This window comes from Talpa europaea (genome assembly GCF_964194135.1).
Source record: "Talpa europaea genome assembly, chromosome: 16".
Lineage (NCBI taxonomy): Eukaryota > Metazoa > Chordata > Mammalia > Eulipotyphla > Talpidae > Talpa > Talpa europaea.
In genome coordinates this window covers 11,063,620-11,089,055 of record NC_140084.1, presented here as the reverse complement: position 1 = coordinate 11,089,055, position 25,436 = coordinate 11,063,620, and the positions used below count along the sequence as shown (strand labels likewise).

Here is a 25,436-nt window from a genome sequence, read left to right as displayed (position 1 = left end):
TTGGAATAGCATTGAATCTGTATATTGCTTTTGGAAGAATGGCCATTTTAATAATGTTTATTCAGGAAGAGAGGACATTTTATTCTTTGTGAAGGCCTCCAAGGGTTCCTGCCGACTCTTAGGGTGGTCCCCAAGAATCACTCTGGGTTTCCTCCCAAATATTATTTCTGTGGTCCTTCTTGTTATAGAGCTAGGTGGGGTCTGGCACTGGGCACGCCGGAAACGGGGCAGAATGCCTTTGATCTCTGTACCTACTTTCCTAGGGCTTGTAGAGTCCCCATTGTGGTAGTCCATCCTGTTGAACTGTGTGCTGGCAGGGGGTAGTGGGGGCTCCACATCTCTGCTCCCATCTTTACAAAGGGGGAGTTAATAACTCCCCCCAGAGGACTACTGGCGATCACATGTGTGCACACATGCAAAACGCTTACAGTAGCATCAGCCACAGAGTAAAGGACCTGGTAGTGTCGCGTTATTGAAACTGCGCAGGGTGCATGTATAGTGGGTGTTGTTGGGAATAAATGGGAGTTTTTAATCTGGCTGCGCTCCAAATTTAAAAAAAAATATGTATTTATTGGATGAACTTGGCATAGAGGAAGGAACCTAATAAGGTTCTTGCTCACTGTCCTTTTAAACTAGCTTTGTGGATTCAGAGTTTCTCCTTTCCTGGGTAAAAGACCCCAGAGATTCTGTAGCTTTTGGGTCATTCTCGGATGATGTCCAGACTCTTTGGAGAAATATAAGATGATACAGGGTCAACACAGCATTCAGAATGCTATGAGCCTGACCTCTGCACATCCACAACCGGGAGTCATCTGGTTAGGGTACCTGCCTCCTGTTCCCAGGTTCCAGTCTGAATTCGAGTCTTGCTTGTTTCTTATACCTGTTTTGGCTCCCAAACCTGGGTGTGCTCCCATCCTGCTTCTTCAGTCCCTCATTGGACAATTCTGCTCTGACATTTACCAAGATGTGGTCTCAGTCTCTAGCTTGCCTCCTGGGACCAGTCTGTACCTTGTCTGGGAGTCTGGCTTTAGTTCCATCCTCAGAACTGATGGTGCTATAAAGCTGCTGCCCACACCAGTGAGCTACACCCCTTGGCTACCTTGCCACCTGGGGCGCTGTCCTTCTGGTATCACGGTGGTAGAGATACAAACGCTAAGCTTGGTGGGCACTCGGTGTGCTCGCCTGCAAGGACAGACTGAAGCCAAGCATCTTCCTTGACCGTGGGTAAGGACAGACTCTCCGATGCATACCGGGGCTTTGTCAATTTACCGGAGGCACAATTTACCATTGTCAATTAACCTCTAGCACTAGCCTATTTAGCACTATGTGGGGAGCACAGGGGACAGTGGAAAGAGCAAAGTCTGTGGCAAACATAATTGGGTGATGTCCTCGAACTGCAACTTCATCTCTCTCATCTTCAGATGAGGGTTGTGTCTCTGAACCTCACATGGTGGGTGGGACGGCAAAGTGACAGAATGACACGAGGCACAAGCATAGCACCTAGCAAACTGCTCAGTGAACGTCAGTCCCTTTCCTCCTGTCTTCCACTCCACCACAAAATCCTAACTGTACTGGGTCAGTGTTTTGGAGGGGAGGTGTGCCGGCTTGACCAGCTGGCCACAATGGCTGATCCCTCCGCTTATGTCTGCTTCTTGGGAAGAAACCAGGGGGGCGCTACCTGACGGCTTGCTCCTTGAGTTTTCTTCACGGGCAGCTCTTCCTTTACTGGTCCTGGCTTTGGCTTTTTGATCTTCCGCTTTTGCTCATCTTCTTCCTTTTGCCGCTCATGCTCCTGCTGCAGCTTCTTCTCATGCATCTCCTTGGCCAGTCTCTCCAGCTCCCTTCATCAAACCAGCCAGAAGAAACAAGTCAGGAAACCTGGGAATGCTTGGTGGGGCAGAGCTTTCTTGGGTATGAAAAGAAAGCGCAAAAGGGAAGGAGGGAAGGAGGGAAGGAGGGAGGGAGGAAGGGAGAGAGAGAGAGAGGGAGGGAGGGAGGGAGGGAGGGAGGGAGGGAGGGAATGAAGAGGAGGAAAGACAGCAAGGACGGCTGACATCTGCATCTGGATGGCTAATTCAGCAAGAACTGATGAGCTAAAACTCAACCAAGAGGAATTCTCTGCTCATCTATATTTCGAGTCCAATCTCTTTTCACAGGAGAACAAAACAAGGGCAGGTAATAAGCTTGATGTTCTTTCAAAGTAACTTTCAAAGATTGTTCTGATAAAACATGAGTCCCCCTTACCTGCAGGGGACACATTCTAAGACCCTCTGTAATAACGGAAATGGTGGCTAGTACTGAACCCTAGATGTTCTGTTATTTTCTATACAAACATATCTATAATAAAGCTTAATTTACAAATCAGGCAGTGTATAAGAGATTAACAGCAATAACTACGAATAAAAGAGAACAATTAGAGCAATATGCCACACTAAAACTTTATGAATATGGTCTCTCAAAATATCTTACAGCACACACTATTGCCAGATCACATGTAACTAACACACAGATGTGGGGGGCTACCATACAATGAGGCCCATCTCCCCACACTGTCACCTTTGACATTCAGATGACAAGAACTAGTGTTTTTACTGGCAGTCCCTAGTGTGGCCAGCTTGCAGTCCTGGCACAGGATCTGAAAGTCACATTCTGCTCCTCTCATTTCCTTTCTGCTATGGATTCTGCAGCTAGTGGCAGAGGGCGCCAAGTATAAATAATTGCAGTGGGAGTAGCATTTCTGAAAATACACGATGCATTCCAAGTTGTTCTTGGTTCTCCACACTCTGCTGTCAGCTCATTATTAATTCATTACTGTGTGAGTGTGTGTGTGTGAGTGTGTGTGTGAGAAAGAGTGTGTGTGTGTGTATGTGTGTGAGATAAACTAGTCGTCACTGAGCCTGAGGATCAGATTTGCATTTTCTAAACCTACCATGAATGAAATCAGTGCCCGAGAGCAACCTGCTGGGCAGAAAGCAGAGTGATCCCTTTAGAATCCTGAAATTAGGCTTTTCATCCCTCTGGAGGGCTGGGTGTTTTCACCACAGACCCTCCAGGAGAAGGGATGAGGATGTAATACAGGGGCAGCGAGGACATGAAAGTTCTTTGGCGTTCAGTGGGGGAGAGCCTGGAGATGGAGGGAGAGGAGAGAAGGGAGTCAAATTATGGGCCAGTATCTTGGCTCTTTTCCCTCCCATGTTTGGAATCCTAGGGAGGGGTAAGCAACAGGAACCCCCCCCCCCCGCCAACTCCCCATGTTTGAAGAACTGAAGGCAGAAATCACTACGTTGCGCTGCCCACATTTATCTGCATGGGTATGGGCCCAAGGTGCTATGGAGGTGGCCCAGTCACTCCCATGTGCTGCCTATGAGGGGCCCGGAGGCGCCTGAAAGCACTGGCTTAGGAGCCTGCCCCGATGGAGGACCCAGTGGGAGAGGCAACCATTCTCAGGGTATGGGCAGCATCTCAAAAGTGCAAGATTGTGGCCAGAGAAGGTGCAGAGCTGGCTGCATTCTGGGGAGTAACCACCACATGCATGTGGAGTGGCCCCTGGGTCACCAGCTTGCGGACACTTGAGCTATGAGCACAAAAGCAGATGAGCCACATTGAGGGGCAATTGTCAGGGCATCCCACAGGGACTACCCCCTACAGTCTGGGAGCCAGAAACTCTTTCCCCAGGTTGGCCTCCTTCTAGTCCCAAATGCTCCCTAGAGAAGGAAAAAGAAGAGTGGGACAAGTTCTGCCAGGAAGTTCTGCAGGGAACCTGAAGTGCCCTGATGAGCAAGACATGTTAACTGCGCCCTTCCTGAGGTCATCTGCCAGGCTTTCCCAAGATCATTCTTGCCCCCTTGGGGGATGGCCCATTTCCCAGGGGGAACCACTTCTGCTCTGGCCGGCCCGCAATGCCCACCTCCTCTTCCTCTCCTGGAGGACCCGCTGAACCTCCCGATTGAAAATGATTTTCTCTTCCTCTGTCAGGGCATCATATTCTTCCTCATCCATATTTTGGAGACGCTCCTTCTCTTTCTCAAGTGCTTCCCTGTGTTGGTGCTCTGTCGGGGGGGACAGAGAGGAAGGTAAGGAAAAGTCACCAGCTTTTTCTAAACAGGTGGCGGGAGTCTGTGAGGCTGTTGCTGCTAGTGCCTGCTGATTCCCTTCATTCACCAGTTCCAAGTTCAGGCTCCATGTGTGGAGCCAAATGGCGGCCCCAAAGATGGCCATGCCCTTATCCTCACAAAACAGGAATGTCACCTTATGTGGATATGATTAAGTGAGGGGCCTTGAGCTGGGGAGATTATCCTGGATGACCCAAGTGGGTGCAACATAACACAAGTGTCCTTGTAAGAGGAAGGCAGGAGGTTAAGAGTCAGAGAAGGCGACGTGACAGTGAAGCAGCGGCCAGAGGGCTGCGTGGACAAGACCAAGAGACAAGAAACGCAGGTGCCTCTAGATTCTGAAGAGGCGAGAAGACGATTTCCCCCTAGAATCTCCAAGAGAATATGGCCTGTCAAACACATGAATTGTAGGACTTCTGACCTCCGGAGCTGAAAGATAATAAGGCTGTGTTGTTTAAAGTCACCGAGATTGTGGCAACAGGTTATAGGACGTTAGGGAATAATAGTGGGTTATCAGAAAAGTCACGACACATTTTTGCATAGAAAACATAGGAAAAATACGTCATGTCTTTTCTGACAACCCAAAACACCACCCGCTGACTGGACCCATCACGCGCACACGCCACCAAGCACTCCGGGTCACACAGCCTTTGCAGACCAAGGGCATCATCATCCACACCCTAAAGACTGTGTTTTGGCTCGAAGTGTGGTTCACACTTGGCACAGGCACTGGCTGCTTCTTCACACCTCACTAGCCCAGCATTCTCACTTGACATTCTCGTCAGTTCGTCGTGCTTGACACCTACATCTGTTCTTTCCCAGACAATAACTAAGGGCTTGTGACAGGTAAGAATAAGAATTCCTCCTGCACAGGGTTGTTCCGGGGACCTGGCCCATTCCGAAGTGTCCAGTAAACACTAGCCTTTGATGTAATAATGTCACTGCAGTGCACCCGAGGGTCTGTCCCAAGGAGGATGGCTGAGGGGAAGAGCCCGCAGAGCCACCCGGAGGCACCTCAACCCGCAATTGAAAAAAAAAAAAACTGTGATATTTTCTTTCAAGTTGGTGATTATGGGGGAAATGAGTTTTCTGGAAAACTTGGAAGCTGTAGGTTGAAATACTCTTGGGGAGACCTGGTTCTTATTCCAGAATTTCCTCTGGATCAGAATTCAGGACAGAGTCTTTGAGCTCTGTTTAAGAACTAAGGGAGCCCAGGGTTTAGAAATGTTTCCTTCTGTGGAAAAGCATTATGATTTGTGTAGACTATTCCAGAGCAAAATGCCCAAGTGAACGAGGGCAGGTTGGTGGCTAGATCTGAGGAAGCATAGGCTCTGCCTTCCAGGGACAGAGTCACCTCCTCCTGCGGGGGCCAAGCTCTGCAAGGTCTCCTGACCAAATTAGGAACTTAACCTAAAATTACTCCGCATGACTGTCTATTTTTCAATCAAATCTTTCAATACATGCTTTTCCGGGCCACAGAAGGACTGACAAAGTACGGGTTTTAGTTATGCAGGTCTCACTAATTTGCTATGTGATCTTACACAAGACCTCTGATATCTGAGTCTCATTTTCCCCATTTGTAAACTGGGGACAATGATCTTCACAGGGACACACAAGGATCAGTCGACTCAGATTAGCCTTTGAACACATTTAGCATGTACAAAATTGCTGCGGTGCCTGGCACACAGTAAGCTGAGATGTAAAAGTTGTTTTGTAAAGTTTATCAATACCTCTTGTGTTATTTTTTTTTTTAAGGCAGATAAAGTCTTGTTTCATGGAATGACCGATGAATGTAATTGTCATGGCCGCTATGAACAGACAAGAGAGGGGAGGAGCTTTATTTCTTGGTGTCCTCCCTGGACAGACTCGTGATGCTCTCCTTTGTGGCCGGGCGCCGCTTCTCACCATTTCACAGGCTTCCTCGGTTTCAGACCACAGCCCCACTGCCTTCAGTTTGTGGGTGTGTACCTGAGCATCCACTTGCTTCACAATATGTTCCTCCTCACTTCCCAGTTCAGGCTGTGATGGTGTCAGCCTTCTGAGATTCATGGAACCTTCTAGGTAGCCGGCGCAGAGTTCTCCTCCTTCTTGTCCAGGTACCCTTCTGGGCATTCAAGTACTGGTGGTGCCCTTCCACTTACCTAGGCCCATATGCCTCCCCTTAGGGCGGGCCAAGGCATTTTTCCAGCCTTGGGCCTGAGACTGTACAGTCACAGGTGTCTGGATGATCAGGCCAACCTTTATCAGCTTCTGCTGGTGGGTGGTGGCTTTAGTGATTTCATGTGTCTCACATGGGTCCAACTGGGCCTTCTTTTTGCCTCTGTGGAAGACACTTGGGGGCCTCTTCTGAAGCCCAAGCCCACTCACAGCTGTGGTGGTCCTGCCAAAAAGGCTACCAGCACCTCCCGTTTGATAGGAAACGCACAGTAGGTGTGTGGGTCGCCTGAGTCAGGTGAGGTGAGTGATGTGTTCCCCTGTGGTGGGTCATGATCATGGAGCAGGTGAAGGGACAGCTGCGAGGTGGGGGAAGAAGCAACGTTCGGGCTCATCCTTCACTCCACAACCTCTCCGCAGGTGTCTCAGTCCCCCACTGGGCAAAGCAGAAGCAAGAACTGCCATCTGACAAAACAGAGTGCGGTGCCAACAGCAAAGGTAAGAGTTTCCTGAAGTCCAGTGTGTGATCTTCACAGGCAAACATTATCCAAGCCAAAAGCTCCGATGCAGGAAAGACCTGGGAGAAAGGGCCTTACCTTCCTGCTCCTTCTTGGCTTTCTCCTGGGCCTTCATGGCTGTGTAGTCCTGGGCCATGTTGAGAACGTAGATGTACTCCCTGTTGCCAATGGCCTTCAGCAGGCAGAGGAGGGTGGAGGTGGTGTTCCGAGCAAAGAGCGTTTCCAGGCCGTCAAACACCACTCCCCGGAAGCAGTCGCTCAGCTGAAACAGAGAGAGCAAAGACAGTGAAGCCAGCCCCAGGATCCTCCTCCTCCCCATGCAAAATTGCTCATTCTTTCCTTGGTGCTTATACTGGCACCGCAGCTGGCTCTGGAAACCTCTGGGCCCCAGTGAAAGTACCTGTATGCGTTCAGCCAGGATCTGTGTGAACAGCTCCTCGGGGAGCACACAGCTCATAAGTCCGGTCTCACCGCCGATACTGGCGCTGACGCTGAGTCGGCGCTGCATGGGCCCAAAGGGAAGAGGGCTACTGGATATCTGTCAAGAGGGAGAAGGATCAGGGGTTAGAATCCAGCTTAGGGCCTGAGGGACTTCTGTACTTAGCAGCCCCGTGACCTTGGGAAAATCATGTAATTTCTCTGGGCCTCATTTCTCCTGCAACATAGGGGCTACCATGTGAAGTGGAAGGCCCCCATCTTCATTCAAGAACTGCCTACGTACTGAACCACACACATTACCTTATTCACTCAGCAGGTATTTCTTGAGCACCTACTAGGCACTAGGCATACAACAACAAACAAGGCTGGCTATCCTGCTTGCTGCCCGTGTGGTCCAGACCTTCGAATGGCTTTCTCGTGACTTCCTAAGACTCCTCTGCAGCCCTCGGGCACCTGTCCTGCTGATTCCATCCTTAGTGTTCCCGTAGTGTTAGGGCAAGCCACAGCAGATGGTTATGGAGTCTGCAGTGGCTGAACACTGGCCATTTTACGTGGCTCAATCTAATTCTGTGTCCACACTTCTTGTCACCAATCTCATTTTACGGCAATAATTGAAGGTGTGGTTCTCTCCTGTATGAGACTTAACGAAGTTCTAATGCAGGGATTTTGCTTTATGTACTGTCACTCGTCCAGTCCCCAACCTAGTGCCTGTCACATAAGGCGCTAGCTCCACACCTGCTGGATGAGATCCTTCCATAGGAGCAGGGCAGTGATGGTGCTCGGGCCATTGGAGAAAACACCCAGGAATCACCTTCACCTGCCGGCAGGAGGCTGAGGAGGAAGAAGCACCCCAGCCTCCATCTGGGGGGCCCTAGGATGTACCTGTGGGGTGTCGGATGAGTGTGAGTGGTGCTTCTGAGAGCCAGAGGTGTGGATCTCCGTCTTGGCTTTGGGGACCACCATGCTCCCACGCAGAGTCTTTGCAGGTTTAACTTCAGGAAGCACCAGAGTGGTCTCCGAGGTTAACTTGCCCAGGGTCTCGCCACTCAGTCCTGTCTGTCCCACAGCAGTTTGGCCAGAACCTGCCTCCTGGGCTACATGGAAAGAGAGGATTTATATCAAAAGGAACCTCCGGGTCATAAGGCATAGCTGGGACGGCAGGCTGAGACTTACAAGATTCTCTTCAGGAATACAGAGCCATGTCCCTTTACAGCTGGTCAGGGGGTGACACCTACCACCCCCAGAGGCTCGATGATGAGAGTCAGTGGAGAGATGGGAGCCCAGGGCACTTCACAGTCAGCTCCCCACAATCTCTTCCAGCCTGGGGGTGATCATTTCTGAGACTGCTATACATGGTAACCTGCCCTGGAAGCCCGACACCTGACGTTGGTGGCTCAGGGCAGTGGCCCTGTTGCGAGGAACATGCACAGAGCATCCTCTGCTCCGTGCCACACTGCCCCGGTAAACAGCAGGCTGAGTAATAACAGCTGGCCTGTTGGCAAATGTGGGCTTCAGAATTAATTTCTCATCCTTACCTCCACCCACCCTTCCAGTCAGATTGCCACTGCCAAATGGAGAAACGTACTTGATCCCGACAAGTTCCTTTTCAGGTTGACGCAGTTATTTAAAAGGGTTTCCAAGACAGTTGGTCATAAAAGCCCTCACTGGGGTGTCTTTGGCCTTCACAATGAGCTGTTGCGTTTTCTCACCCACAACCACAAAGGCAAGCTCTGTCTCATGGGCTTGCTCAATGTAAGGTTCCTATTCTGCGAGGATGGATCAGGGGCCCCCAAAGGAGAAACGTGGGGGTATAGCAGACACAGATGGTGGCCTGAGATGTTAGGATAGCTATTTCTCGGCTTTCCCATTTCCCTACGTGTTCACATAGAGGCGCTGAGAGGAGGACACGCCCCTGAAAGCCCCAGGCAGTTTTACCAGCAGCAGAAGTGACACGCTGTTGGGGATGGTGCCGTGCTGTCAGGGCTGTTTATAGAAAAGTGATTCAGCTCTGAGCACACACTCTGATTTACACGCAGCCTATTTCCAATGTATTGACCAGTCCTCCGTTTGTCTTGTAAGCCCTTGGGTGACCTACAGGGTCCTCAGTGGGGGAGGGAGGGATTCTCCACCTTTGGTAGGTAGGCCACATCAGGTCTCACTTCCATGGGGCTCAAAAAAATTAATTTTCCTTTGCAGCAAACTCTCCTCCTCCCTGTTCCCTGTGTAACGGCGTCAGTCTCTCCAGCTCTAAGTGATGAGACACAGTAGTGTGGCCATCTTGAACATCTTCCACTCCTTCAATTCCCTGGCCCTCGGCAGGCACCCAGGTCAGTCTGCCCAGTACCATTCACAGTCAGCTTCACCACTGCTTCCTTTCCAAGACATTAGAAGAGCTACTTCCTTCCGTGATTTTTAGACCATTTCTCCCATAGGGTCAAAACCTCCCAGCTGTTCTTCTCCTTCCAAATAAAATCCAAATTACTAATCTTGTCATCAAGGTCTACTACAACTGGCTTCAACCTGCCTTCCTACTTCTGATTTACTGTCAGCTTTCCTGCTTTCTTGGTCTAGGATGTCCTGGTCCCCATCTTTGCCAATCAACATTTCTCTGCTCCTTCAAAGCCCATTTCTATTAAAATTTCCCCCAAACATGCTTAGTACCCCCAAATTTGCTCAGAAGTTGGTACTTCTGTCACAATATTAGTTTCCTCTGTGCTGAATGAACATGTTTGCCCCCTTCCAGGTGTCACCCCCAAAGGTGTGGGGAGGTCTTGTTAATTGTTTTATTCCTTGCACTGCTAAGTGTGTGCCTTCCTGGGACAGCTGTCTGTGCTTGGGAAGAGAACCCTCCTCCAGGCTCCTACATTGGCAGCCAAAGTCAGCTTTCAACTGGGCTCGGGGAGAAAAGCTCAGTGGGGCAGCAAAGGAGTTCGGTGTTATCGCTGGTGGTGCCCATCACTGAACCCCATGGAGTCAGGGTGCTTACTAGATTCATCTCCTTCCTTCATGGATTGCTCGATGGCAGCCCTGATGCAGAGCTCCCGGGCTCGGATCCCTGGAATGCTGTTACTGTCAGAGATGGCTTCCAGCATGATGGAGTCTATGTTCAAGCAGGCTGCATTGTAGTACTTGGCTGTGCTGACGGCAGTGGCTGACTTTCCTATGAAATAGCAAGGGGGTTGAATCATGTGACACACTTGCTCGGTGTTCCAGGCTGAGCCCAGTAAATAGACCTCCGTGGCATTGGTGGCAGCAGGAAAGAGAGGGAAGAGCTGAGTCAGGAGTCTGGACTTTGGGTTCTGGCCCTAATCCTGCTACCTATGTACCATAAGCTATGGCAACCTACCTCCTCTTTGGATATCCCCCTCAGTTGAAAAAGTGATTTCTATGGTGTGATCTTTAAAAATCTTGTAGGTCTCACTGTCTCTAATGGTAGGACTATTTTGGTTAAAAGAATAACTTGTGTTGACTTTTTATCTCATTTCAAGATAGCTGCTCAATAATAAAACTCAGAAGTAACAGAAAAAAGGGAAAAAATCTATAATTTACTCATCCAGAGAGATGACAATTAGCATATGGTTGCTAAGTGTACTGCTCCTGAGTATGCTATTTGTTCTCTATTCCTTATAGAAAAGAAATGGGCTATATAACATGAACACATCCTAATCCCTGGTATCTGTGAAGATGTCACTGCACTTGGTAAAGGGGCTCTGCAGATATGACTAAGGTAAGGGTGTTAATGTGGGAGATCATCCTGGATTATGTGGGTGACATGGTTTAATCATAAAGGTCCTTCTATGAAAGAGAAGCAGTGGGGATAGAGTCAGAACCCAGAGTGTGATGATGAAAGCTAAAAGAAACAGAAACTGGAGATGCCACGATGCTGGCTTTGAAGATGGAGGAAGGAGCAGGAGCAGGCAATACTTCTTGCAGTAAAAAAGACAAGGGATGGATCCTCCCCAACAGCCTTCAGAGGAGCGCAGCAGCCCGTTGACATCTAACTCTTGACATCTAGACCTGTAAGACCAGAGACATACTTGGGGGGTGGGGGAGAGAAGAGAGTAGGATCAAAACAAGGGTGGTGGGAATTGTATGGGGACTATAACCAAGATGAAAATGGATACATTGTGCAAAAATGAAAAATGATGTAAAAATATATAAAATAAAAAAAATTTAAAAAGAGCTCATAAAACTCAACAACAAAAAGGCAAACTTTTGTTATGTAAACTAGTGGTAAATTAAATTTTAAAAAATTAAAATGAAATTAAAAAGAGAAAGTAAATCTGCATTATTTTAAGTCACTAAGTTTGTGGCTATCTGTTACAGTTAGCAATAGGGAAGTAATACAGATAAAAGTCATAAGTATGGGTTTTTTTTAAGTAAAAAGATACATTGTGATCATCTTTCTCTTTATTCAATACACTTCCATGGCCATTTTTTAAAATTGTGGCAATATGCATACAAATTTTATCATTTTACTCATTTTCAAGCTGCAAATGTATGCTCACATCATTGTGCAGGCATCACCACCATCCATTTGCAGTGCCTTTTCATCTTCCAGAAACTCTGGACTCATATTAAACAGTAACCCCTCAATTCTGCCCTCCCCCACAAGACCCTGGAAATGACCACTCTACTTTCTGTCTCCAAGAATTTGACTATCCCAGGTACCCCGTATCAATGGAATCATGCAGTAATTGTCTTTTTGTCTTTATTTTGTATCACCAAACATAGTATCTTCAAGGCTCATCCATGTTGTGGCATGTATAAGAATTTCCTTCCTTTTTAAGGCTGTATAATATTCCACTATAACACATTTTGTTCAGCAGTTCATCCATCAACAGTGAGTTGTTTCTACCTTTTGGCTATTGCAACACTGCTGCGAACATGGAGTACAAAGCACTGGCTTTAATGGCAATGTAATGTAATGAACAGACTGTGGTTTCATTTACCATTTTCACATATTAAATGCCTCAATAGCTCCCTGCATTTTTGTTAAGGTAAACAATGCTGCAGTATATGTCCAAGTGGTTAAATTTTGTCCACATCATTAATTATTTTCCTAACTTGACATAAAGTTTTAGAATATAGCCAAAGTGTTTGCATGTACTTTTACATTTTTTTATATAATGTAATGTCTTAGACTTTTTCTAAAGTTTTAAAGTTATTGAAAAAATAGAAATGCAAACAAGTTAGAGACACAATCATTTGAAAAATGAGCAGTCACTGCTCTTTCTCTAACCCTGTACCTATGAGGTTGGCAATTTAATAGTTTGGGGGCAATCTTTTGGTATGCAAATTTCTTTTTATCGCCTCAAAAATTACACATCCCAATTTCACCAATCCCAAAAAGCCAGCCCCTGGGAGTTTGGCCTACCTGACAAGGGGGTCCCGTGGATGATAATGGCAATGCCTTTCCGGTTCTTGGCCAACTGGCCTTCTGAAGAAATGTCAATGCCCAGGTAGCGAGCAATGGCCCTGTTCACAGGGTTATTCTCTACTTCTCCAACCTCCTCTACTGACTGGCTTTCAATGCTCTGTAACTTGTCAGCTGCAAATTACAAAAAAAAAAAAAGTTTGTGTGTGCACACTCACGTGCATGTGTGTGGACACACCCAGGATTCACATGGTTCGGAAGGGAACAGGAAAGACTTTCTTTTCAAGCATTATTTTTATTTTTATTTTTATTTTTTTTTAATTTTTTTTTTATAGAGGCATGTTTATTTATTTGTTTGTTTTTTTTTTTTGTTTATACATGCACTGGGTACAGTCAGAAGCGCGGGAGGGTGAGAGAATTCACCAGAGCCAGAACGGGGAGCAGAGCAGGCAGAAGGACCGAAGTACACTGCTGAGGGGAGCAGCGGGCGGCAGGAGAGGTCTGCGCGCCATGCGGGACCCTCCTCCGGTGGCTGGGAAGCAGCTGGGGATCGAACCGGCGTTGCAGAGGCCACGGGCAGCTTTGCAACCCAGCGCTCAACCGCTGCGCCACCGGGGAGGCCCTCAAGCATTATTTTTAAACGACAAACATCATCTGCCTTAAATGTTGCTGCAGTTCTTGCTGGCCCCTGTTGTGTTCAAAGGTGCCCCTTCTGGCTAATGTTCAGCTAAGAGATCTTAAAAGACAGATATTCTCTGACTCTTGATTCCATTTCTGGGAATCTCTCCTGCTGAACAATAATATTGGGAACCTGCAGGATTTGCATCATTGAGGGAAATGGCTAAGAAAATGGTTGCCTCTCCCTGTAGAATTAATACACAGCAGCGCCCGAAGGCTCAGAGGAGGCCCCTTATGGGGAAGGGTGAAAGGGCATTGAACAGTCCACTCCTGCTTCTAGGGAACTGGCGCCCGCATATGAAAAAGTTTGCTTACTTTGAAACATTATTTTTTCCAAGCTCTCCTCGTCCTCCTCATCATCGGGGTAGGTTTTGTAATCGACATTTGGGACATGTCGCTCTTCCAGGTTGGACGTGACAGAAACACCTCGGCTGATAGACGTCCTCTTCGTGCTCATAGAGGTCCCCTGCTCTGACAAGGGCGATTCTTCTTCTTCTGTTAGGGAGCAAGGGATGGAAATACATGGAGAGAAGTTGGGGGATGAGGAAGTTGGGGGCAGAAAAGGAGAGAAAGGGGGGAGAATCACTGAATGGCTGGTGATCTACTGGGACTGGCCAACCCAAATAAAGAAGAGCTGCTGTTGGCGGCTTAAGAAGTTTCTCATCACAAAGTGCTCCTCCATTTGAATTAAAAAAAAAAAAAAAAAGAACAGCAAAACACACCAAAGGCATCCCTGGTGGCCAGGGGTTAAGACTCAGTGCTATGACCTCCTTGCTCTGAGTTCAATCCCTGGCCAGGGAGCAACCCACATGGTGCAGCAGACCTCTCCTGACTCACCTGCTGCTCCCCTCAGCAGTGTTTGAATCGATCTGCCTGTTCTGTTCGCCACTCTGTCTCTGGTGAATTCTCTAAATACCCCCACCCCTGCACCTCTGGCCTACACCCCAGATCTTCTACGAAAAAAAGAAAAAAACAAACAAAAACCCAAGGTTACATATTTGTCCTAGAAAGCTCAGAAAATTCAGAAGAGCAAAAATTTATAAAATTCATCTATAAAAAGAGACACATTGGTAACAAATGGTGACAGAGGAATTGCAGCTGAATTTATGAAGCCAACAGAGGCGAGAGAGTGGCAACCTCTCTGATTTCTCATTTTTAAAAACCGGACTTGAGATTATACTGTAGATACTGACTTGCAGCCAGCTTTGCCCCGAGTTTTTCAGGAACGTTTCTTCATGCTGTTGCTCAGCACACCTGCCCTCCTTGTTGTCTCCACCCCACAGTTTCAGTGGGCGGGCCGGACTGTCACTGAACAAGAGGACTGCCACCCCTCCCAACCTGGCCCCATACTGAGGTGTATGAGGACAGGACAATAACGTGGGGACAAGAGCAAGAGGGCCCATCTCCTCCCTCACAAAGTCCTCTGTATGTGGCCTCACATCCTCCCCACCCCCACAGCTCTTGGACCACCAAGTACCCCTAAGTTTAAATGCCTATGACCCACCTTCCAGACCGTGAGCAAGCAGATGGCTTGTTTGATCTTCTTTCTAGCACATAAACTCAATGCTTAGAACACAGTAGGTGTTTGTTATGGGCTTAATTGGTCCCCCTAAAATTCTGATGTTGAAGAGCTATCCACACACCCTGTATCTCAGAATGTGACTGGTTTTGAAGACAGGGCCTTTAAAGAGGTAATTAAGCCTAAATGAAGTCGTAAGGGTGACCTAGTGCCTCCATAAACCGGCATGCCTGGCGTTCTTAAAAGACTAGATTGAGACACAGATACACATGGGGCAAGATGCCCATTGACAAGCCAAGGAGCGAGGGTCCACAGAAAACAACCCTGTCGACACCTTGATCTTGAATGTCTAGCCTCAGGAGCCATGAGAAAATAAAGTGCTATTGGTTAAGTGCCCAAGCCTTATCCATTTGTGAAGGCAGTTCTGGCAGAGAAATGGTGCTCAATAACTACGGCCAGGAGATGGTGTGGAGAGGCAACTTCTTTTTCTTACATGTTTTTTTTTAGGGGAAACTAGTATTTTCAGGCTCACTTGTATTTCCTTGGGAGACAGCAAGATTGGCCAAGGGCAGGAGGCAGAGACTCCATTCCACTCATTCATTCATTCACTTCCATAGCATGAATTTACTGGCTACTATGACACACGAGGTGCTGTTCCAAGCCCTGGGTTTTCAGCGGGAATATGTGATCACTACTTTCATGGGACTTCTTGTTAGTGGGGACATGGGTATGAAGGAAATAATGACATGTGTGATGACCGTCATGCAGAAGAGAGCACACAACGGGGAAGACACACAGCCAGGGGGTGGGGGGTGTGGGGAAGCATGAACCACACAACCTGTAGGTTGTCTGGAACCTTTGTGCTCGAATGAACACAAAGGGGCCCCTGAGCAGATGATGGGGTCACTCGGGGGTGCTTGGTCAAAAGGACAAGACCATGAGGACATAGTCCAGCTTTCTGGTTGGAGTATGGCCTCGAGGACCATGGAGGGCCAGCGTCTTCCTCATGAGTGCTCCCACTGCCTTCTCTTAGCGTGTGCTGGGTTCCTCAGCATTGCCTTGGCAAACGCACAGATGAAGTGGGGAACAGCAGTTACCCTGGGGGCTCCAGGTCAGAGAGACCTGAGCACAAGTCCTGATTCTGCCACTTAAACGGGTGATGGGTCTGGTGCTCAATGCCTGAGTTTCTCAACTGTATGTGGAAAGCCTCTGCACAGGGCAGGTTTCCAATGCGCAGCTGCTGGTACTTACTTGCATGAGCAGCTTTTACATCTTAACGCCCCACTAGACTCTGGTGAGGGGGGAGTGTGAACCACACAGCCTTTGCAGCCACACGGTGGAGGTAACAGGACCATCGTCTCAGGTTTGGAAAGACAGTATGGGGCATGGTTGGTGTCCAGTAACTGGCTGGTTTCCCAGCAGGGATCACTCAGTGCCAGCGCTGAGTTCTTACCATTTTCCAGGCTCTCTAGATACTTGGCCTTCATCTGCTCCTCTTTGCAGCGCTTCATCTCCTTGAAGTGCTCGTACAGCTCTGGGGGCAGCTTCTCCCCCGGCTGGCGGGGAGGCAGCAGCAAGGTGTTGTAGGAGTCGTAACCCTTGAGCATTCGCAGGATCTGCTCAGGGAGAAAGGAGGGGGCTGCAGGTGGTCCCCCGGGCAGCTTCTCCCCACAGCCCGGGGGGTGCTTCTTCATCTCATAAAAGCCATGCTTCCCTGGTGGTGCAAGGGGTTAAGACGCAAGCTATGCAGCTGCCCACAGCCACTGTAGCACGAGTTCGATCCCTGGGCCAGGGAGCTGCCCACATGGCACAGCAGACCTCTCTTGACTTGCCTACTGCTCCCCTCAGCAGTGTACTTCGGTCAATCTGCCTGTTCTGCCCCCCCACTCTGTCTCTGGTGAATCCTCTCACACCCCCCCCACACCTCTGGCCTGTACCCCAGCTCTTGTATGCATAAATAAATAAATCTTAAAAAAAAAAAAAGCCACGTTTCTGACTCTGAGACCGGCGTGGGTACAAATACTTTCTAGATTTCAACATGCATGATCTTCTGGGGTGGCTTAAAAATAAGACTGAGCCCTGGAACCAAGGAGACAGGGGATCTTCAGTTGGTTCCATTTGAGCCTTGGTATATCACCCATGAAGGAGTGGTTTCTCCTTGTTTTAAAAATAACATAGATTGGGGTTTTGTTGTTGTTGTTGTTTTTTCTTGTTATTTTTTTGTCTATTGATCAAAATATTGAACTCCATTAAGCAGTCGGCACATTCCTAAAAAATCTGCTGTGGTTAGCAATATCACCCTATCTACGTGGTGGTCTCATACACAGAGGATCCAGAGGAAAAGAATGTTCAAGATAATGATCTATTAGGTCATGAAAAGACACGGAGGCACCTTAAATGTTTCTTAAGTGGAAGGCTATACTGTATGATTGCAACTATAATGCCATTCTGGAAAAGGCCAAACTATTGCCCCTCAATTGCCAACAAATACCCCTTAAATGGCTTGGTAAAGGAGGCTGTGTATAAGTGGGCATGTGGGGATTGGAGTTACATGGGAAATCTCTGTATCTTCCCCTTGATTTTGCTGTGGACTTAAAACTGTTCTAAAAAATAAAGTAAATGGGGAAAAAAGGACATGGAGGAGCAGTCCAGAATAAACAGAAAAAATAAGCAGTCCAGAATAAACAGAAAAAAAAGAAGGCAAATTTAAGCCCTAACATCATTACATTAAGTGTAAAATGGCCTAAATACACTGATAAAAGACACAGAAAGAATATAATAGAGAAGACCAAATGTGTTCTGTCTATAAGAAACCACTTCAACTCTGATTGCCACATAGAGTTGCCTTACTGTTAGAGATGTAACGGGGGCATGCTTTAGGTTTTCAATTAGTTATTTAAAACGTATAATGAGATCACAAAGAAGCGATGAATTCTCAAGGGAAGCAGGTCAGGAAAGGCTACAGAGACATCATCTTCAAATTGAAGAGGAGAGGTTCAAGGGGAAGAAGGGGCCAAAGGCAGGAGGACGCTGTCCCTGCAGAGAGAAGAACATGACAGTGCCTGGCAGGGGTAGGGAAATGAGGTCGGCTGGGGTCTCTGCCCACCTTCTCTTCTATGATATATTGCTGGTCAAACTCCAAGGAGTAAAACTCAATGGGGAAGTTGCAGGGGTTCTTCACCACCACCTCGCCCTCATCTCCAGGTGCATACGGCAGCAGGGGCCCCAGCTCTAGAATGGAAGGGCTGAATTCCAAGTGTGCCTCCAGGCCTTGCCCCTGCACCAGCAGCGTGAGCTTCTGAGCACTCTGAGCAACCTGGAACACCAGCGTTTGACTGTACGATTTCTGGAAAAGGTAAAACCAAAATAAACATTTGATTTTTTTTTCTGTTACATTCCATGCAGAACTGAAAAACACTGATGAACAAAATTGATCCTATTTAGGTTGAGAGAGAAGACTTTTTTTTTTTAAGATTTACTTTATTTATGCATACAAGAGCTGGGATGTAGGCCAGAGGTGCAAGCGGTGAGAGGATTCACCAGAGACAGAGTGGGGAGCAGAACAGGCAGATCGACAGAAATACATTGCTGAGGGGAGCAGTGGGTGAGATAGGCGAGGTCTGCTGTGCCATGTGGGTCACCTCCCTGGCTGGGGATCGAACTCTTGCTAGAGTGGCTGCTAATAGCTTGATAGTGCTGAGACTTAATCCCTTGCGCCACCAGGGAGACCCAAAAGAGAGCTTTTCTAATGAGATCACACAAGAGCACTTTCTATGACTGTATTAATGCTGGGTATCATGATGCTGGGCACCCCATATACTTCGGCACAAGGAAGAGGCTCTCCGGTCCCTGAATGTGCTTGAACATTGCCCCGCCACTATCTGTACCTCTGGGTTCTGATTTCCCAGGCTCTGCTCTGCACAGACTGGGCAGAGCATGAGGGGCAGATGTGAAAAGAAAGTTACAACCTCTGGATCTGTCTTGAACCAATGACTCAAGAGTTACTGTATATAGATCCTGCTCTCTTGCTCCTGAGAGGGATAATCTGAAATGTGAATTATGTGTATTTCCTCAACTTCCAAGTATGATCAAGCTCCAGTCTCCAAGGTGGGTGGCTCACTTGTACATCTTTTATCAGTTGCCTTTTTCCTCGCTTGTCACCGCTTGCCTCTCTACCGGTGCTCCCTACACTTCCCCGATAATCTGCTTGCACTTAAATCCTTGTCTCCAGATCTGTTTCGTGAAGAATCTGATGTATTTTCATTATTTGAGATGTAGGTAAGGAGCAGGTGGGGATGAGAAGATAGGGCGCTGATTTTATCTGATACAATTAAAATCTAAATGCCAGTTGATAGTGACACCAACAATCCTAACCTAGTGTCGCTGGATACCAAGTAAATGCAGATGCACAGGCCCTGCCCCTAGAGGTACTGATATAGTGGGCTCAGGGGAAGGTTGGGGTGCCTGCGCTTTTAACCAGATACCCAGGCTGCACTGATACAGGTGGCTTCAGGAACTGGGTTCGGAAAACTGAGGGGCTCCATGATTTGAAGCATTCCAAGCTATGTTACTTCCAGGGTGAAAAATCTGATGGGTGGAATGCACATGGGGATATACGGACACATTCTGGAAAATATCTGTTGGAAACAGTAAGAGAACATGTTATTAACTTTTCTATGACAGTTATGGGTTTAGCACCTTATGGCCCACATGTCTATATTTTAACTGCTTTTTAAAATATAAATCTTTCTAAAACATTTAACACTTTTCCTTGTTCTCTAACACAGTATTCTTAACATATGCTGTAACATCAAAGAGGTGATCATGTGTGGCTGATATTGATGGAATACAGATGTAGACTGAATGGGCTAATGCCAAATCCTTGTATACAGGCCAGAAGTTCCACTCCTGATTGGGGAAAACATTAACTCTGACCAATTCCAACTCAACATTTATGGGACTTCTTAAACAAATCTATTTTTGACTCTTGGTATATCCCTCATTCAGTTAAACATCTCAAATCTTGATTAAGCCTCTTGACAGTCTTAAGATTCTTAAAGACTGCCAACCATTAATTTTCTTTCTTTTAAAAAGGGTGGGGGAGATTTTGATAATGATGGAAATAGGGATATGAAATCACTCACTTTCTTATTTCTCACTGCAGATTTTTAAGCATTTCCTCAAAGCCATCCCCAAGAATAAGGATGTTAACCACAGCTATTCTGTAAAATGCATGTAGATTTTTTTTTATTTAAAAGAATAGAGGGGGCCTCCCCGGTGGCATAGCAGGTTAAGCACAGCACTGTGAAGCTGTCTGCAGCCTCTGCAGTGTGGGTTCGATTCCCGGCAGGCCAGGAAGATTCCCACATGGCGCAGCAGACCTCCCCTGTCGTGCCCGCTGCTCCCCTCAGCAGTGCTTTTGGTCCTTCTGCCTGTTCTGTTCCCCGCTCTGTCTCTGGTGAATCCTCTCACCCTCCCACGCCTCTGGCCTATCCCCCAGCTATTGTATAAATAAAAAATAAATCTTTTTTAAAAAAAGAATAGAGAAGATCATCTTCCAGATGCCTTAGGCTGTGAGCAAAATTCTGTATAATGTAACCTCTTGAGATTCCCTATGGTTCTAGGATTTTATTATTTTTATTGTGTTCTTTGTGCTGATGGTGTTCACAAAAGACACATTTGTGGGACGCAGGGAGGCTGTCTACAGGATGCACTTCTTCTTATCATCATGCAAGTACCACAGTGACAGTTACAGCACACTACTACATTCGGAGCAGCAGGCTATGCACTTTATTCACATTAACTCATTTAAACTTCCAAATCACCCTAGGAGGTAGCCTTGCAGGTTGATAATGTCTGGCCTGAAATTTTAGGGGTGAATGCATCCAAATTCACATTTTAAAAAGGTGAGCACCATGTGTATACCCTATGTTGCCCAATACCCCCAGCATGGCCTGGGGCAGGTCCCCTGTAGTCAAACACAGTGATAATTCTGCAGTTGCACTGTTTGTCTGTGCAAACCAAGTGGGATAAAAAGAAGGTTAAATAGCCTTATGTCAGATCAGATGAGGATTTTCTGTCAGAGTATAGGTGTAATACCTATGACATTTTCTTTCTAGGTTAGGGGCTTATTGGATTTCAGAACTGCAACAAGAGATCTTTGACATGTGATCCTGTTATTTTTGTTTCATCTATGGTGAGGCTGAGTAATCTGCTCAGAGTCACCTGGCCTGGAAGGAGTAGGGGCTAGATCTGGAGGCAGAGGCCACTAAGCTATTGCTGCTAAGAATCAGTATGTTTGATGGATCTGCTGATTCCAGAGGTGGGGCACTTAACCACCAGGCCTCACAGTTCCCATCTTTACCAGGGGTGCTGGAGATGTCATAATTGGATAGCAAGACCCAATTTCCTCGAAGCTTCCTTGGAGCTCAAAGCCATCCAGGAGTCTGAACAAAACCACATTTCTTTAAAACTTACCTCCTCTTTGGGCATGAATTTCACTTGCACATTGGATCTCTCACCAGGATCCAAGATTCCAGAAGTGGGCTGGATCTCAAAGATCTGGGACTTTGGCTTTAATTCAGCATGTAGTTTCCGTTTTAAGTACTTTGGCATGTGTTTCTCCAGCTGGTTAATAAAGTATCAGACAATTAGATCATCACCTATTGAAAATGGACTTATTTCATTCTCTGTGTACTCAACCTACAGTAACTGAGTATGTCCTGGGTGTTGGGGAGCACCCAGGGAGCACACAGATACAGGGCTACAGAGACAATCAAGATGTGGGATGGGAGCATTGTCAGACAGGTCCTTGAGTGCTGGGCTAAGGGCCTAGATCTTCCACAGGCTCAATGTCTGCCAGTGAAAGTCTGGGAGCAGGAGTGCAGAATGATAAGAGCGAAGGCCTAGAGTCACAAATCCCACTGAAAAGGAGAGGGCCACAGGGGACCAACAGGCCACAACTCACCTTATTTTCAGGCTTGTGGCTCTGGACAAACCATTCACAAGGGACTTGGAGGTGGTTGGAGAGCTGAATCGTCTCCACGAGGCACTGTCCACACTGAACGGTGGCAAAGTCCACTTTTCCACAGGACAGGGTCATGGTGGGGATGGTCACCTTGGCTCGGAGACAGATGTGAACGGTGGGCCCTCCGACCACCTATACCGGGTACAACGCTGCTGTTACTGGGTGACCAGCAGGCAGCGCTGGAAGCTGGGGAGGGTCAGCCAGGCCCAGGGCTGCATCTCACCTTGATGGGCAGACTGACTTCTTTGTTTCCAACAGAAAGACCCGCCCCTTGTGGGTCAAATCTCACTTCAAATATCTCTGTTTCACAGTAAGGCAGATTCTTGACACGATCTAGCTCGGTACTGAAGCCTGGACCAAGATCAACAAAATTCCTTGGTGGGGAAGAGGATTAGCAAAGCAGAGCTGCTCCAGATGGAGACCCGGGGGGCAGGATGGACACACAGAGTGTTCCCAGTGGCCCCACAAGTGTTTCAGTGGCTCCCAGGGCCACAGAAAGTCTTCCCCAGGAGGATAGTGCAGGAGACACCTTGCTGGGAAAGGAAAAGGGCAGTGGGAAGGCCTCCCCAGCCTGTTACCTGTGTTATGAAGGACGCGCTTCTCGGCATGGAAGGACACTGGGAAGTGACTGGTGTTGGTGATCTTGATGATGTGGGTTTGGATGTTACCGAGGATGATGTAGCCAAAGTCCAAGATGTATTCTGGCAGCTGGACTCTGAAATGGCAAACAAGCCCTCCTTACCAGTTGCTTTCAAACCTGAAGGCTGCTGTTCTCAAAGGCACAAAGTTTGGAGATCTCTCTCCATGCACAGCTCCATTCTGCGGAGTTGAGAACAACTGATGAACCCCAGCATGGAGACGGAGACACTTGCTCCAGAAGTCTGCACTGCCGTCTCAGGCATTACTGCAAAGCCCAGCTAGCATCTGCCCTGATGGATCCAAGGCCGGGCCTGTCTGCTGGATAAAGTCGGAGGTTTCTGACTTGGAGGGGCAGAGACCCAATGGGCGTGACTGAGCTAGGGGAGGGCAGATATGTGAGGCAGGCGGATTTTATCCTGCCATCCCGGGAGCACTGTAGTGGGAAGCACTGCTTACTCTGCAGTACTTTGGAAAAAGCACAGCACGAGGCCACTCACTTGGCCAGTTTGCGGCGGCTCCAATGGCTAGAGTCCTCTGTGGGGTCCGTAGCATAGTCTTGGACTATAAGTCGCTCCACTTCCATCTGGAGATGGGCACTTAACTGGAGCAAGAGAAAAGAGCAAGTGAGCAAATTCTTCCAGAAAATCCATCCTCAATGGTGGAAATACCACCCCCAAAGGGGCAAAAATTCGTTCGTAAAGGTGGACAAAAACCTTAGATATTATAATGGTTTGTGGCTCTCTGAAGGGCTGTGGTACACACATGGATCCACACTAAACCCCTAGCATATTTTAACACTTCCTGGGAGGGTGAGGCAGGGTAAACAAACAAGGGCATCTATATTATGAGCAGCCTCAGCAATCAAAAGGAATGAACTGGTGCAGCCACTATATGGAGAGTCCTCAAAAAATTACATATAGAACTACCACATTTTCTCCAAATTTCACATCTGGGTATTTATCAAAAAAAAAAAACAAACCCAAAAAACCTCAAAGTGATATATACACTTGTATGTTCTATTGCAGTATTATGTATATTAGCCAAGATAGGGAAACTACTTAATTTATCATGGATGGGTAAATGGATAAAGAAAATGTGGTGTGTGTATATATGCATATACACATATGTATGTGTGGTGTGTATATATATGTAGATATATATGTATACACACATATGTATGTATATACACAATGGAATATTAATCAGTCATAAAAAAGAAGGAAATCTTGCCATTTGTGACAATATGGAGAGACCCTTGAGGGAATTATCCTAAGTGAAATAAGTCAGCAGAGAAAGACAAAATGTTCTATGGCCTCGCATATATATTAAATCCAAAAAACAAAAACAAAAAAAACAAACAAAACCAAGCTCATGGATATAGCGAATAGATGAGTGGTTACAAGAGGCAGGGAGTTGAGCATGGAGTGGGCAAAATGGGAGGAGGGATAAAAAACACAAACTTCCAGTTACCAAATAAAGAAGTCATGGGTATATAATGCAGAGCACGATGATGATAATTAATAAGAACGTAGTCGTATCTGAAAGTTGTTAAGAGAAGATCTTAAAAGTCTGTATCGTGGGCCTCCCCGGTGGCGCAGCGGTTGAGCGCTGGATTGCGAAGCTGCCCGCAGCCTCTGCAGTGTCGGTTCGATCCCCGGCTGCTCCCCGGCCACCTGAGGAGGGTCCCACATGGCGCACAGACCTCTCCTGCCGCCCGCTGCTCCCCTCAGCAGTGTACTTCGGTCCTTCTGCCTGCTCTGCTCCCCGCTCTGGCTCTGGTGAATTCTCTCACCCTCCCGCGCTTCTGACTGTACCCAGTGCTTGTATAAATAAATAAATCTTTAAAAAAAAAAAAAAGTCTGTATCGCAAGAAAAAAAGTTTGTCAGTATGTATGGTGACAAATGTCAACTAGACTTACTGAGGTGACCATTTGCAATACATAAATATATCAGATTATTTTGCCTCCAGAACATTTCTGGAACCCGCCCAATTCTCCTTACTCCTGAGGTCATTGCTTTCATTCACATTTCTACTATCTCTCATCTAGATTTACTCCATCAGCTTACATTAAAAAAACAACCCTGAAACATCTGACTGCAGAACTGGGGCAGCCAGAGGGGGAAGATGGTGAGGAGGGTATGGGAAGGGGTGGGGTATGCTGGAACACGGCGGAGGATTATTGGGGCACAAGTGGTGGGCATGGTGTGAAAATATGCATTTTTATTTATTTTTTTAAAGATTTATTTATTTATACATACAAGAACCAGGGTACAGGCCAGATGTGTGGCGGGGTGAGAGATTCCCCAGAGAGAGTAGGGAACAGAACAGGTAGACTGATTGAAATACACTGCTGAGGGGAGCAGCGGGCGAGACAGGAGAGGTCTGCCATGCCATGTGGGTACCGCCCTGGCCTCCAGGATTGAACCTGCACTGCAGTGGCTGCAGACAGCTTCACAGTGCTGCGCTCAACCTGCTGTGCCACCGGGAAGGCCTGTATACATTTTTATAAAATGCAAATCTGAGTACCCAGAGACCTTGTTGAAACACGTCAATGACCTCCCGTCATCCTGAGGATAAAGTTCAAAACCCTTACAGGTTCACAAGGAGGCTGCTTATGTCTTCCAGTTCTCCTCAGTTTCTTTGTTTCCCTTCCTTTTTGCTTTATAAAGTTTGTTTTTTCTTTCTGTTTTACAGATTACCATGTGCATGTCCTGCACCACTGCCACACACATTCTGTGCACAATGAGGCCAATCTTACCTCGGAAGATTCGTCCTCAGGCATTTCCTCGGCCATCTCAAACTGATCAAATATTTCATATTTGTTGTACTCTTTTTCTAGGTTTTTCTTGGCCTGGTTCAAAAAGGTTTCATACTTTTCATTTCCTGTGGAAGTTGGAAGGAGAAGTAAATCAGGATGGTTAGGAAAATACGGATTTTTTTTTAAAGATTTATTTTATTTATACTAGAGCTGGA

The 25,436-nt window shown here is 47.2% G+C and overlaps 1 protein-coding gene across 1 annotated transcript in view; it reads right to left on the bottom strand.

Annotated features, from left to right (window-relative positions):
- HYDIN (HYDIN axonemal central pair apparatus protein) overlaps positions 1–25,436 on the bottom strand; it is a gene marked incomplete at its 5' end in the record, with an annotated part of 266,133 nt that overhangs the window by 79,143 nt on the left and 161,554 nt on the right. The window contains 16 exons of the mRNA XM_084256586.1: positions 1,679–1,841; positions 3,908–4,049; positions 6,863–7,046; positions 7,185–7,322; positions 8,105–8,316; positions 10,209–10,382; positions 12,600–12,773; positions 13,593–13,772; positions 16,250–16,412; positions 17,903–18,142; positions 21,274–21,423; positions 21,764–21,955; positions 22,047–22,174; positions 22,402–22,538; positions 22,960–23,063; positions 25,222–25,346. Coding sequence (XP_084112712.1) covers positions 1,679–1,841; positions 3,908–4,049; positions 6,863–7,046; positions 7,185–7,322; positions 8,105–8,316; positions 10,209–10,382; positions 12,600–12,773; positions 13,593–13,772; positions 16,250–16,412; positions 17,903–18,142; positions 21,274–21,423; positions 21,764–21,955; positions 22,047–22,174; positions 22,402–22,538; positions 22,960–23,063; positions 25,222–25,346 — 2,606 coding nt within the window. The remainder of the gene's footprint in view (positions 1–1,678; positions 1,842–3,907; positions 4,050–6,862; positions 7,047–7,184; positions 7,323–8,104; positions 8,317–10,208; positions 10,383–12,599; positions 12,774–13,592; positions 13,773–16,249; positions 16,413–17,902; positions 18,143–21,273; positions 21,424–21,763; positions 21,956–22,046; positions 22,175–22,401; positions 22,539–22,959; positions 23,064–25,221; positions 25,347–25,436) is intronic.